The 15,393-nt window shown below is 51.6% G+C and overlaps 1 protein-coding gene across 1 annotated transcript in view; it reads left to right on the top strand.

Moving 5' to 3' along the window:
• Positions 1 to 15,393, top strand: part of hh (hedgehog signaling protein) — a 227,292-nt gene that overhangs the window by 181,796 nt on the left and 30,103 nt on the right. Inside the window, exon 2 of the mRNA XM_070536813.1 lies at positions 222 to 483. Coding sequence (XP_070392914.1) covers positions 222 to 483 — 262 coding nt within the window. The remainder of the gene's footprint in view (positions 1 to 221; positions 484 to 15,393) is intronic.

Genomic DNA, 15,393 nt, shown 5'->3' with positions numbered 1-15,393 from the left:
ATATCTAGTCATAAACCTCAGCTGTAAAGTAGTGTTTGTCAGGCCATACTTGCACGCATGGAGATTGTCGGCTTCAAATTTCTTTAGAAGGCAATAATCTCCTAAGATAGGCAAGTCTATTACCTCGCGGCAAACCTCTGTGTAGATGGCGAGAGATTTTGCTCGCCCATGTCAAATCCTAACTCGGAGTCATTCAGTGCCGCTTGCTTTTCTTTATGCAGCGATGCAAGAGCAAGCTCAACACGCTGGCCGTGTCGGTGATGAACCAGTGGCCCGGGGTGCGGTTGCGAGTCACCGAGGGCTGGGACGAAGAAGGCCACCACGCGCCCCACTCGCTGCACTACGAAGGTCGCGCCGTCGACGTGACCACCAGCGACCGCGAGCGCTCCAAGTATGGCATGCTGGCTCGTCTGGCCGTCGAGGCAGGCTTCGACTGGGTCTACTACGAGTCGCGCACCCACATACATCTGTCCGTCAAGTCAGGTAAAGCGCGCTCGACGTCTGTTGCGTAGAAAGAACGAGGAAAATGTGCGATAGAGTTACTGTATATGCTACCACAGGTAGCATATATGCTACCTGCGGTAGCATATACAGTAACTCTAATGTGCGAGAGCTGGCAGCTCCATCTCTCGGCGGCGTGCGCGTTCACTGGCCGGCAAAGCCCGCCTCCGCTGAACGGCGCCATCGTTTCATCTCATCGAGCCTCGTGCATCTTTCATCAGGGTCACTCGCTTTGCCGACGCATTCCGTGTTGTTGACCGTGGACCGCCTGTGCGGTTCTCCCCCTCCGGTGCGAAGCTCCACGCCTCCCGCGGCGGCGGCCGCCAGGGCGGGCGATAGACCGGCTCGTTGCCGGTCACGCTCGCTACGCCCTGCAAGGCGGTCTCCAGTGGCACCTCACGTATGCAGTGGAAACAACGTCGGTGCAATGCTAAGTTTCGAAAAAGAGAGAAATCCCGTTCTTGGTCGAATTGTGAACAATTCGGAACAACCGTGTCATTAGCGAAGCCAATGGGGAAGAGGCTGCGCCGCTGAGGTGTCCTTCGAGTAACGAACTCCTTGTGGGCAAGTGAGTGCGTTGAGAGCTTCGGTGCGTTTTGGTTTGGCCTTACCGAGGCGCAGTTAGAACGCAGGCGAGAGCTTGCAGGGACAAGGAGCGCTCGAAAAAAAACATTGCGCAAATGTGACTGCAACACATTCCCACACGTAAGCACTCTTAAGTGTCTCTCCCGCATTTTAGAGCGTGGCTCAAACATGGTCAATACGCCCATCCGTTCCGCCCTCGTCCGCCCGCATGCAGATGGCTGTCTAGTGGAGAGGGACGAGCGGTCGCAACTTTTCCGTCCGCACGCCTGCTCGTCTCTCATTGGCTGGTTCGAGGCGGATGGTGTCGGGTTTCGTCACAGCAAACATGGCGGTTTGCTCAAAGCGAAACGGGGACGCGAGGCCTAAGCTACAGTCGCGTCAGAAACAGCCTATTTTTCTCCTTATGATTTTTACTAGAGTTATCTGGCACCCACGGAGGTAGTCACCTAAGGCAGCAAGGCGGTGCACCCTTTCAGGCCTCGTCAGTGCGTGCGATCGCCGACAGAAACTGACGGAGCGCAGGAAGTGTGTTGTGTTTACGAGAGCGTCGGATGAGAAATACTTGAAGCCGGCGACTTCGGATTTTTTTTTCCATGCTTCGCGTGCGCGTCACAAACTAGAAGTCCATCACATACACGTGCATTTTTTGAACAAGACACATGTTCATTGCGTGGCGAAATCAGTAGTGTCCGATTGGCGCACCAAGTGAACACGATTGGCATCTGCTCTGTGTATGCGGTTCGTTGCCGCGAAGTAGTGAACGCGAGTCCTTCGTAACTTTCGGAAGTGATGATACGATCAGTAGTGATAAGTTTTCATTGTCTCGTTATCGCTGCCTTTTACCGTGTGAGCCGTTTTGGCGGCTACGATGCGCCGTGGTGACCGCGACGTTCTAGCTGTGTTCTTGCTGTTACAAAATGTGCTCGCAAGCTACAAACCATGCTATATATGTGCGATGTCTCGCAGCGTTGCTGGCTGGAGAAGTGCTCGTTCTACGCTGTTTGCGTGTGCTCGAAAGTGAACTGTGCAGAAGTATAGCCGATCACGTTTTGATATTTAGTACCCTTACAAATAAGGCTATCCTACCGGCCTTTTCTGCTTCGTGCATGTATCGTTCGTAGCAGAAGTTGTTACTGCTCATTTTCAAGGTGGTTCTATTGTGGGGGAGTTTAGAGAACATCATAACAGTTACGTGCGTCAATACATATAGCCTTGTCCTGAAATGTGGACACGCCTGACAGCACTAATATCATGAATGAAAATTTTGGGCAGCCTTACTTTTTATCATGTGGACATTGGTGTGAATAGCTAGAATTTCTAGGGTTCACGAAGTCAATTGTTGTATATTTTGTGATGCAAGCAGCTTACATATACCCAAAAATCCTAACTGTTTGTTTTTAGCTGGTGACTAAGCACAAAGTCTGTTTGTGATGACACCAGTAGCATGGTAGATGAATACGTTATAGGTAAGAACAAGGTACTTCCTTCTTATTAAGTAAAAATTTTGCATTTGCTGACAAAAAGAAATATGAATGTAAAAATGGACACGTAAGACAAGTAATAACATGTAAGTGTCACAGGTATGGTGATATATAATATTCAGCTAGCAGCCAGCAGAAATGCGTGAATGCAATTTCGCCTAGAGTTCTTCCTCACTGGCTAGCTATGGTCACGTTACTAATGCAGGCAGAATTGGGTAAGCGAAAGTTTGCCGTTACTTTGTATTCTCACCGTTACTTTGCCGTTACTTTGTCTTCTCACCCTATTGAATTATCTGGTTCTTGTCACCTGTTTTGGCATGAGCCTTCAGTTTAAAGCAAACATAAGCACAAGTACCAGCACTATGTGCCTAATAAGTGCTTTACTTTCGATCCGCGTGTTCATTCTGCTAACAGTCATTAGCAAATGTGAATTTAACAGACTTGGGCCTGCAAAGTTTGTCCATTAAACGTTTTTCCGTTGCACTTTCACCTGTCTGTAAGCTTACTGCTACCTATCATTCGTCGGTGTAGGATGTTGGACGCATTAAATGGCTATTTCACTCATCTTTATTTTGCACAGGCCACGGTTCCACTTATTCAATGAACCATTTTCAGCTGCGCTGCCTATTAAAGGGGTGCCTCGCCTCATGTCATTCTTTAGTATGTTCATGGCCACATTTCATTGCCCCTGAGACGTCAGCCGCCATCACAATGTAAAACGTGCCTATTCGCTGTCATGAGTATATCCTCAACACAAATTTTCACAATTATGTCAACATTAGTTATGTGATCGAAGCTAGCCAATGAAAACGAACTGCTGGCAAAATTTTCAACTGACTCTGCAGGCAGAGTGTCTGCTCCCTAGATTATGTTAGCCACACTGTTTTGTCAGTGTGCTGCATTTATCTTTTTTGACAAACGTTTATTATCTAGCCAGATAAGATATTGTTACGGGGATAAAAACAGTCAGACGTATGTTTACAAGACATTTACAAAAATTGTAGCAGCTGACAACATGGTAGACAGCGCGCGCGCCGTCTTCTTTCGACTAGGATTAAAATATTGCTACGAAACAGCCACCACAGTGTTGCTGCATTGAAGAGGAGGAAGATGATGTGGACCCGCTTGATAAAGCGTCGCCATTTTGGCCTTCTGTTAGCTTCCTCTAAATAAATTGTATATAGCATTGGGCTACAGCTACACGTAACATTAATTTGGTGGAGGTGGACGTTCCCCGTACCCGTCATGAAGCTTCGCAGCGGTCGCAACGGCGACAGTGCAACTTCGGCTCCAGCTGGCGGCACTTCATCTACACAACCGTCTCCGCCTGCAGCCCCCACCTACGTCGCCGTTACCCCCCCCCCCCCTCGGGATCCTGGTGTGTTCAACGGAGTTGGCAGTCCTGATGTTGACGACTGGCTCCGCTTATACGAACGTGTCAGCACCAGTCACAGGTGGGATCTGACTATTATGCTTGTTAATGTTCTTTTCTACCTCAACGGAGCTCTACTTGCATGATTCCAGACTCACGAAGAGGAGATGTCGAGCTGGGATCTCTTCAAAGAGAAGCTCCGCGACCTTTTCGACCTTTTCGGTCGCCTAGTCAATGCCAAAAAAGCCCTTGCCACACGTGTACAGACGTCGACCGAGTCCTACGGGTCGTACATTCTCGACGTCTTGGCCCTTTGTGCCAAGGCTGACCCGACCATGCCTGAGGACGAGAAGGTTAATCACGTCCTCAAAGGCATTGCTGATGACGCCTTCAGTTTACTGGTGTTTACGAACGTCACCAGCATCGATACGATCCTCAGGGAGTGCCGCCGTCTCGAGTATGCTAAAAGCCGCCGGATATCCCAGCACATCACCCGACTTCCCAAAACAGCTGCTACGTCATCCTGTGACGACCTCTTCCACCAGCCGTCGCGATGTGACAACTTGACCCGCATCATTCGTCGTGAGGTCGAAGCGGCACAACCGGCGGCCCCTTCATTCCCGTCACCTGATGATTCTCCGGTGACAATCTCCTTGATACAGGCCGTCGTCCGTCAAGAGTTGTCCAACGTACGCCTGCAATCCATTCGTTCCGTACGCGCAGAACCTCTCTCTCCACGCACGCCCCCACCCCGCTCTTCTTACTCTTATGGACAGCGTAACCCCTCCGAATGGCGAACCGTGGACGACAAGCCGATCTATTTCAACTGCCGACGCATCGGACATGCATCGCTCGCCACTGCCGCAGCCGCTGGACTTCTCCGACGCGCTATTCTCCTGATTACCACCCTCGCCCCTCTAGTGCATCCTTTTCCTTCACCCCTTCTATGCCCGCTCCATCATCTGACCCTGCGACACATTTGACACGACCGTGCTACTCCCGCTCGCCTTCTCCCACCCGTCGTCAATCTCGTTCGCCCCCGTCACGCCGTGCTCCTTCTGCGACCTACTCGCCGCACCCCCGACCAGAAAACTAGATAGTGGAGCTTCTGGAGGTGAAGCTGCAATGACGACATTGGCACGAAATCCTCGCTTCACATTACCCACGAACACGAATCTTTTGGACGTTCTCGTCGACAATGTTCCGGTGTGCGGGTTGATTGACACCGGGGCGCATGTGTCCATTATGAGTGCTGCTCTTCGCCGTCGGCTCAAGAAAGTTCTGACGCCCGCCCCGAACCGAGTTGTACAAGTCGCCGACGGAGCGACTGTCGCTATTGTTGGCATGTGCTCTGCCCGACTCACCATTGCTGAGAGACCCACCGTCGTTTTCTTCACCGTCATCGAGCATTGCCATCACGAACTCATCCTCGGTCGCGATTTCCTTGCCAATCATTCTGCCCTCATTGACTTTTCGACCGGCTCACTTCGCCTTTACTTGCCTCTTCTTGCCGGCCCTGTGTAGCCGCCTCCAAGCCGATTGAGCTGCATGGATTTTATTCGCCTACCGCCCCACTCTGTGACACACGTCGACTCGTTGTCCTCACCAGCTGTACCTGACGGTATACGTGGTGGCACCAATTCCGGCAGTTACACTTACACGTGGTGTTACCGTGCCGCACACTGCTGACAATTACTGGCAACCGCACTTGCCTTTCCCTTGTCAATTTCGCGCTAACCGCGCAAGTTCTGCCTCAGGGGATTTCTTTGGCTATAATTAGCGCTTTGCGGGATGATGAGATCGAGCCATTCACAGTGTAAGATCGTCACAGCTCACCCCATACTATGACGCCATCGCACGGTACTGACGTCGACATTGAGAAGATGGTTTCCTCTTACCTTACACCTGCTCAAGCTGAAGCTCTTTGCCGCGTTCTTGAAGGCTATCGCGACATTTTTTACTTTGACAGTCGACCCTTAGATCAAACGTCCGTAGTGACCCATCGCATAAACACTGGCGATGCGAACCCTATTCGCCGACGTCCATATCGTGTTTCTGCGTCCGAACGAGCTGTTACCCAACAGGAAGTCAAAAAGATGCTTCAAAAGGACATCGAGCCTTCCTGTAGTCCTGGGCTTCTCCCGTCGTACTTGTCAAAAAGAGGGATGGAACGTGGCGTTTTTGTGTAGATTATCGCCATCTGAACAAAATCACAAAAAGGACTTGTATATACCCTTTGCCACGTATTGATGACGCTCTAGACTGCCTGTATGGTGCCACCTATTTTTTCTTCTATCGACTTACAGTACGGCTACTGGCAGATATCCGTCGACGACATGGACCGAGAGAAGACTGCATTTTTTACCCCTGACGGCCTTCATCAGTTCAAGGTGATGCCTTTCGGTCTCTGTAACGCGCCCGCCACCTTCGAACGGATGATGGACTCTTTGCTTCAGGGGTTCAAGTGGTCCACCTGCTTGTGCTATCTGGACGACATCATCATATATTCGCCCACTTTTGACGCGCATCTAGACCGTCTTTCAGCGATTCTTGACGTGTTCCGCCGCGCCGGTCTCCAGCTGAACTCGTCAAAATGTCACTTCGCTCGCTCACCGTCCTTGGACACCTCGTGGACGCCCGTGGCGTGAGACCTGATCCCGAAAAAATTCGCGCCGTTACGAACTTTCCTGTTCCGAAGTCTACCAAGGACGTTCGTAGTTTCGCAGGGCTGTGCACTTATTTTTGACGCTTTGTGAAGGACTTTGCGACCATCGCACGTCCCCTTACCGGCCTCTTGAAGAAAGATGCCACATTTTCTTGGGGACCTGACCACGCCGCATCTTTTTCGCAGCTCACTATACTCTCCTTACCACGCCTCCAATTCTGGCCCACTTTGACCCGTCTGCCTCAACGGAAGTTCGAACTGATGCCAATGGTCACGACATAGGAGAAGTGTTAGCACAACGCCAGCGTAGACATGGTCGTGTTATAGCCTATGCCAGCCGACTTCTATCACCCGCCGAGCGCAATTATTCAATAACAGAGCGCGAGTGCCTCGCTCTTGTGTGGGCTGTTGCGAAGTTTCGTCCATACTTGTACGGACGCCCCTTCTGTGTCATCACTGATCACCACGCGCTCTGCTGGCTATCCTCACTTAAGGACCCCATGGGACGACTCGCTCGCTAGGCGTTACGCCTGAAAGAATATACCTTCTCCGTGGTATATAAGACGGGACGTTTGCACCAGGATGCCGATTGTTTGTCCCGCTACCCCGTCGACGAACTGGCTGATGAGGACGCCATCGCTTGCGTTTTCTCTGTGTCCCAGTTGCTTGAAATCGGCAACGAGAAACGCCGCGATCCTTCATTGCGAGCCCTCATCGACCATCTGGAGTCAACGCCTGGCGACGCCTCTCTCCGGATGTTTCTCCTTAAGGAGGGGACATTATACGGCCGCAATCTCGATCAACACGGCCTTGACCTTCTGCTCGTAATTCCATCGCACCTGCGTTCGACTGTACTCCAACAACTTCACGACGCTCCCTTGGTTGGACACTTGGACGTCTCGCGCTCATACGACCGTGTACGACGTCGATTCTTTTGCCGCCGGGTCTCGCCCACTCCTTGCGGCGCTATGTTGCCGCTTGTGAGCCCTGTCAGCGCCGGAAGAAGCCTTCCACACCTCCAGCTGGATGTCTCCAGCCGATCGACATCCCACCGGAACCCTTTTTCCGTGTTGGTCTAGGCCTGCTTGGACCGTTTCCTCTCTCGGGCTTCGCAAATAAATGGGTCGCCGTCGCTACTGATTATGCTACGCGGTACGCAATCACCAGAGCCCTTCCTACAAGTTGTGCTACTGACGTTGCTGACTTTCTGCTCTATGACATGATTTTAGTGCACGGTGCGCCGCGCCAATTACTCACTGATCGTGGCCGCAGCTTTCTGTCGGCAGTCGTCGATGACATCCTCCGCTGTTGCTCGACAAAGCACAAGTGAAGCACGTCCTACCACCCACAGACCAACGGCTTCACGGAGCGCCTCAACCGGACCATCACCGATATTTTTTCGATGTTGCGACCGACCACCACGACCGGGATCTTCACTTACCATATGTGACGTTCGCGTATAATTCATCTCGTCACAACGCCGCCGGCTATTCGCCATTCTATCTCCTATATGGCAGAGAACCCGCGTTGCCCTTAGACACTTTGTTGCCCTCGGCCACACGTTCAGCCACTGAATACGCCCGCGACGCTATCGCACACGCCGACCACGCGCGCCAGCTCGCCCGCACCCGTCTCGAGGCTTCACAAGAGCATCAGAGACGCCTCTATGATTGCCACCATCGCGACGTACACTTTACTCCGGGTTCTCTGGTGCTTCTCTGGTCACCCATTCGACGTGTGGGCCTTTCCTAAAAGCTGCTGTCGCGCTACAAAGGCCTATACCGTGTGGCGCGACAAATGACCGATGTCACGTATGAAGTCGTCCCCGCCGACCTCTCAGCGTCATCGTCGGCTGCAAGTGACATCGTTCACGTGGCGAGACTAAAGCCACACCATACGCCTTTCACCGCGGATGGGTAGATTAAGCACCGGGACGGTGCTTCTACTGCCGGGGGTGATGCAACGAAACAGCCACCACATTGTGGCTGCACTGAAGAGGAGGAAGACGACGTGGACCCGCTTGATATAGCGTCGCCATTTCGGCCTTCCGTTAGCTTCCTCTAAATAAATTGTATATAGTATTGGGCTACAGCGACACGTAACAATATCTTCGTCAGCGTGTCACATGACCCTCGGCGGCTGAAGCACCGGCTCGGTGCTGGTTAGGAGGCGGGCGAATGATACAACTTAAGAGGCGCGACGTGGACCACGTCGGAGCGTTGCTGAGCCGCGGTTGACTCAAGCGGGGCGATTTCGTACGTGACGTCAGGTACTTGATGCAAGACACGGTAAGGGCCAGAGTAGTGTGAAAGTAACTTCTCCGAGAGGGCAAACGTCGCGACGGTGACTAAAGGAGAACCAGGGCGCCTGGTGTGTAATGGACGTCACGATGGCGGGCGTCATATAAGCGCCGCTGATTGTCCTGCGGCTCCACAAGTTGACGTCGTGCAATATGGCGGGCTTCTGTGTATTTGTGCCGTGTATTTTGTGCTTTGAGTATGGCTTCATGGGCGTACTCGGATGTGGAATTCAAACTAGCTGGCAGAACGGTGTCAAAAGGTAGCGTAGTGTCGCGGCCAAACAAGAGGAAGAAGGGACATAAGTCTGCGGTATCATGGCGAGAGGAATTATAGGCGAAAGTAACGAACGGCAGAGCAACGTCCCAGTCACGATGGTCAGCGGAGACATACATGGACAGCATATTAGTAAGGGTGCGGTTAAGGCGCTCGGTGAGACGTTCGTTTATGGATGGTAAGCAGTAGCAAGTTTGTGTTTAGTCGCGCACGAGTGTAGAATGTCATTGACAACCTGAGAAAGGAAGTAACGGCCTCGGTCTCTCAGGAGCTGTCGAGGGTCGCCGTGGTGAAGGATGACGTTCTCTAGGAGGAAGTCGGTGACATCGGTTCTACAGCTTGTCGGAAGAGCCAGTGTGATTGCATATCGGGTGGCGCAGACTGTTGCTACAGTAATCCACTTGTTTCCCCAAGCAGACGTAGGAAAAGGGCCTAAAAGATCAACACCTACACGGAAGAATGGTTCTGAGGGTACGTCAAGTGGTTGAAGGCGACCAGCAGGGAGTGTGGTCGGCTTTTTGCGTCGTTGACAAAGGTCACACGCACCGACATAACGGCAAACGTGGCGGTATAGACCAGGCCAAAAGAAGCGCCGACGAACGCAGTCATAAGTCCGTGACACGCCAAGGTGACCTGCAGTCGGTACATCACGAAGCTGGGCGAGAACAGTCTGACGCAGACGCTGAGGCACAACGAAGAGTCGGGCAGGGCCGTCCGGGTGCATGTTAGAGCGGTACAATATACCATCCTGGAGTTAGAACATGCGAAGAAAAGGATCGGGCGTCGTTGAAGTGAGCCGTTGAATAAGCTCTTGCAAGGAGGCGTCCCGACATTGTTCGGCTCCAATATCGCGAAAAGCAGCCAGAGAGAGAACGGTGACAGATATACCGGCGGCAGAAACGTCAGGAGGGTCGACAGGATGGCGCCATAAGCAGTCCGCATCTTGATGTAACCGGCCGGTCTGGTACACAACTGAATAGTTGTATTCTTGAAGGCGCAGAGCCCAGTGGCCAAGACGCCCTGAAGGATTTTCGAGGGATGAAAGCCAACAAAGAGCGTGGTGAGCAATGATGACTGTGAATTGGCGGCCGTACAAATAGGGGCAGAATTTACCCACTGCCCAAACGAGAGCCTGAAACTCGCATTCACTGATGGAATAATTGCGCTCAGCAGAGGAAGCAAGGCGGCTGGCGCAGGCAATAACACGTTCTCGCCCTTTTTGTTTCTGTACCAAGATAGCCCCAATACCGTGGCCTTTGGCATCGGTACGGACTTCTGTTGGAGCTCACGCATCAAAGTAAGCGAGAATGTGTGGGGACGTAAGAAGCCCAATCAGCTCTGTTAAAGCACCAGCTTGCTCAGGGCCCAAAATGAAGGCAGCGTCTTTCTTGAGGAGCTCATTGAGAGGGCACGCAACCTTCGCAATATTTCGGACAAACCGACGGAAGTAAGAGCAAACGCCCAAGAAACTGCCAGCATCCTTGGCACAGGTTGGCACGGGAAAGTCTTTCACTGCCTGTATTTTATCGTGATCAGGGCGTACGCCAGAAGAATCGATAATATGCCCGAGCACAGAAATTTACCGACGACCGAAGTAGCACTTAAACGAATTTAGTTGTAGCCCCGCCTGACTGAAAACAGATAGGATCATCGATAGGCGTTCAAGGTGTGTCGCAAAAGTCGGCGAAAAAACGATCACGTCGTCCAGGTAATAGAGGCAGATGGACCACTTGAAACCGTGTATGAGGGCGTCCATCATTCATTCAAATGTGGCCGGGGCATTACACGAACCGAAAGGCATCACTTTGAACTGATACGGGCCATCGGGAGTAATAAAAGCTGTCTTCTCGCGGTCCACGTCATCGACGGCAATTCGCCAGTAGCCGGAGCGAAGGTCGATGGACGAAAAATATTGCGCTCCATGCAGGCAATCCAGGGCATCGTCAGTGCGTGGCAGCGGATACACGTCTTTGTTTGTTACCTTGTTGAGGTGTCGATAATCGACGCAAAATCGCCAAACTGATGTCTTTCTTTTTAGCTAGTACAACAGGCGATGCCCATGGGCTGCAAGAAGGTTCGATGATGTCTCGAGAAAGCATTTTGTCAACTTCATGTTGGCTGATATGTCGCTCAGTAGGTGAGATGCGGTAGGGTCGCCGATGGATCGAGCTCGCATCACCGGTGTTTATTCGATGTTTTACGAGAGATGTTCGTCCTAGAGGGCGCACTCCAAGGTCTAATATGTCCCAGTATGAAGCAAGGAGACAACGTAGTTCTTTAGCACGCTGGGGCGGAAGATCGGGGGCAACCATTTTTGTTAGGGCATTCAAGTCTGAAGGACAGGGGGCGAAGTAAGAGTTGAACACGAGGATCTGTCGCAAGTTAACCGAAATGTGGTAGTCTGTGGCTGGCGTTATTTGCGCCAGGGATATTCCGCGTGGAAGTACTTGTGTACAGAGTCCAAAGTTCACAAGCGGAAGGCAGGACGTGTTGTCCGAAACCGTAATGACGGTGTGAGGAAAAGCGACGTTATGCGAGAACAGGACATACGGATTACGGGATACGATGTAGTCACCGTTTGGTAGAGGTGGAATGGGGGAGACACCTATGTAAATAACGGCACGGTGAGGGAGGCGAATATGCTCTGTGGAACATAGCCGTATCGGAGCACTATCGGGAGGGTCAATGGCAGCAGGTAGAGCAAGTTGCACAACACCAGCAGAACAGTCTATCAAAACGGAATGTGTAGACAGATAGTGAAGTGCCAGGATGAGGTCTTCAGGGCCAGTGCTTTAGAACATAAAATAAAACAGAAGTATGATGTCCGACGACACTCACACGAGCCGGACACATGCCAATGCTGGTGTTCTACCGTCGGTGACTTGGACCACAGGCGACGGAGCAGGAGTGAGGACTTTCTTGAGACGATTCCGAAGCTGAGCATTCATCGCAGGTACGTGCGTGCCAGTGTCAATCAGAGCCATAACAAGTACACCATCCACGTTCACTTTAATGAGGTTCCGATGTGTGAGCAAGGTCAGAAGAGGATGTTTGCGTCGGGTCGGTTTGGCAGCATCACCTCCAGCTGCTGCACCCGTTAGTTTTCCGGAAGGATGCACCGGATGGAGCTAGGGGACGGTGATCGGCGAGATGCGGGCGATGGGGAGAAGCGGTGACGTGGCGAAGGAGAGCGGCTAGAGCGGGAGGCAGAGGAGTGTCGCCAGAATTTACTGGCTGCGTTTGCGGGGGGAACCGAGGAGCAGCATGAGGGCCATGGGATGGGTGGTAGGACCAGGTGGTCGAATTCCACAAAGACCGGCAGTGACACGAAATATGGCCGACACGGCCACAAGTGAAGCATATAGGCCTGTTGTCGGGAGTACGCCATTCGGCCGGGATGCGATACCGCGTTGGGGCATTCAGGCTGCGGGTGCGTACGACAGTGCTGGGCGGAGTGTAGCCAGGCCGATTAACTAAGCAGACGTTGGTCAAGCCAACGTTGTCCAATTCTTGGCGCACGATGGACTGGATCAATGAGACAGCTGCCTGGCAATTGTCGGGGCCATGGGTTGGGGTCGTCACAGGAGTTGAGGCTTCTATTTCACGTCGGATGATATGTAGGATGTCATCAGAGCGATTGGGCGTGAGCGTACTGCGGAGGTCTTCGCAGATAGACGTAGCAGCCGTGTTAGGAAGGCGGCGAAATGTCTCGGCAATGCGGTGACTCTTGGCTTCTTCAAATCGCCGGCATTCGGTAATATTGGCTTGCACAGTGGAATAGTTCCTGAACACAAGGAGATGGAAGGCATCATCTGCTATGCCCTTAATGACATGTGCAACCTATCAGGCTCGGACATCTTCGGATCCACTTTGCGGCACAGAGCGAGCACGTCCTGGAAGTACGTGAGGTAGGATTCAGTGCATGTGTGCATACGCGAAGTGAGGTCTTCTTGGGCGGCGCACTGACGTCCAACAGACTTGCCAAACAAATCTTTGAGCTTCATTTTACAAATGTCCCAGTTGGTAAGTTCCTCCTAGTGGGTCTGAAACCAGACGCGTGCCGTGCCCACGAGGTAAAATATATCACATTAGCGAGCATGACGGTCTGGTCCCAGTGGTTGCTGGCGCTCACCCGCTCATATGGTTCAAGCCAGTCTTCAACATCAGTGTCGTCGGTGCCACAAAAGGTTCCTAGGTCGCGGGGTTGTGCTAGAATGAAGGTGGGCGTGGGTGCCCACGGACCCGAAGCATCCTCCCCTTGAGCTGGCATAGATGCAGCCAAGGAGCGCGCGCTGAGTAAATTCGTCTTGATAATGATCGCGCAACCTTCACCAAAAATGTTACGGGATTAAAAACAGTCAGACATATGTTTACAAGATATTTAAAATAATTGCAGCAGCTCACAACAGGGTAGACAGCGCGCGAAGTCCAGAGCGTCGTCTTCTTCCGACCAACGTGTCAGACCAACGTGTAGCGTGTCACAACATTGTCATACCATCAACTTTAGGCGCACACACATGGCCACTCCTTTATTTTATCATACTCTGGGAATGACACCACAACATCAGCTTAAAGGGCCCCTGAAACGGTTCGGACAAATTTTGTAGACGCGTAGGGTACAGCTAAAGTTAATCATTCGCACCACAATTTGTGTGAAACGTCTCGTATTAAGAGAGCTACGAACGATTACAAGTTGCCCTCCGCCATAGTCATGCATTTTTTCCTCAACTCGTTCGCCGAGTGATCGGGGCTAAGCTCCGCCTTCACTGGCTCTGTGTCGTGATGGCACGTAGTGTCGTCGACTTCCGGTTCTCTAGGAGCGAGCGCGCGAAGCCTCTCAAAACTCTCCGCCAGATGCTTGGCAGTCGACCCCAAGCGAGAGCTATCGAAGCAGCGTGCGTTGCGAGCGTTCTGTCACAGCGCCGAACGTGTCTGTTATTCCGGTAACCACAGGCGAGCGGGATATTTCAACGGAACCGTGGAGGCATAAACTCAAGCTGATGAAAGAACCTTAGCGTAGACGTACGTGAGCTGCCTGATCGGTCTCCACGGTCCAGCCACCCTTGGCGCAGAGCTTAATCAGCCAATCAAAGCGCTAATATTGCTCTAACCAAGTTTACAAAACGTGTTAACGATTACGCTCCTGCGAAATATTTACACCAGAAGCAAAGAAGAATACATTTCGTTGCTGCTACTGTGTGTGAATGAGCTCGGTGCCACCAGGTGGCTGCACCGTGCAGACCATTCACATTTGCGCTCCTGCTCATCCCATGAACGACACGGTCAAACGGTCAGGCTCTGTTTCCTTGCGCTTGCGTTTATCCTAATACCGTACTCGCGAAACGCTATTGCGTTAGTAATCTTCCGGTGTACGGCCCTAAACGCGCATATCCTGGCACCGATGGGATAGCGGCAGTCCGATGCGCTTTAGCCAGTACGCTCGTCTGCTGCCTTGCAGAGGGACACGATGTCGCAGCTTGACATATTGCCAGTCGCTACGTTTACAGTCCACAACGCAACAACGTCGAATCGTAATGCTCGTGAAAAAACTGAGACCGACTCTGACCGCGGAGCTCTGGTCAAAATGGAGCACGTTGTAACACAGACCGACAACGCTCGCTGTGTGCTGGAAGTGCTTAAGTGTAGTGAGAAATTTTTCTTGTGCATTCTCTTTCTGTTAACTTCTTTCTATAGAAACAAACTTACTAACAATCTAACTATTACGGACATTATTTGTTCACAATAAAGGTAGAAAAATTATCGATGACGCGTCCTTGGCAGCCAATCGGATGGCTTGCCCTACTGACGGCGATTGGGTGATTTACGTCATATGGGTAGAAGCGGCTCAAAATTCCGTCGAGCAGTGTGCTGCGATCGGCAGCTATGTACATTATGAAAACCTTATAATAAATTACATGCTTTACGTGGAGCAGTTAGATGCGTCAATTATTCATCAGAAGGACCTACTCTAACGGCTCAGTACGTTTGTACAAAATCGTCAAAATCGTTTAAGGGTGCCTTTAACTTATGCACGGAGTTGACTTGCTCCATGTGAGAAAAAAAGTCACTGCGTAGCTAATAGGAATTAGACTGGTGCGAAACAATTATTAATCTTTATGTCTTGTTGTATAAGTTGTGCTGTTCATTTTAGCACACGATAACACGTAAAGACAAATGTATGTGTACCTTGCATTTACGTGCATGTGTGTGCGAATA

The sequence above is a fragment of the Dermacentor albipictus genome, chromosome 4 (assembly GCF_038994185.2).
Source record: "Dermacentor albipictus isolate Rhodes 1998 colony chromosome 4, USDA_Dalb.pri_finalv2, whole genome shotgun sequence".
Taxonomy (NCBI): domain Eukaryota; kingdom Metazoa; phylum Arthropoda; class Arachnida; order Ixodida; family Ixodidae; genus Dermacentor; species Dermacentor albipictus.
Note: the sequence above shows the minus strand (reverse complement) of the source record. Positions and strands in the feature narration are given on the sequence as shown.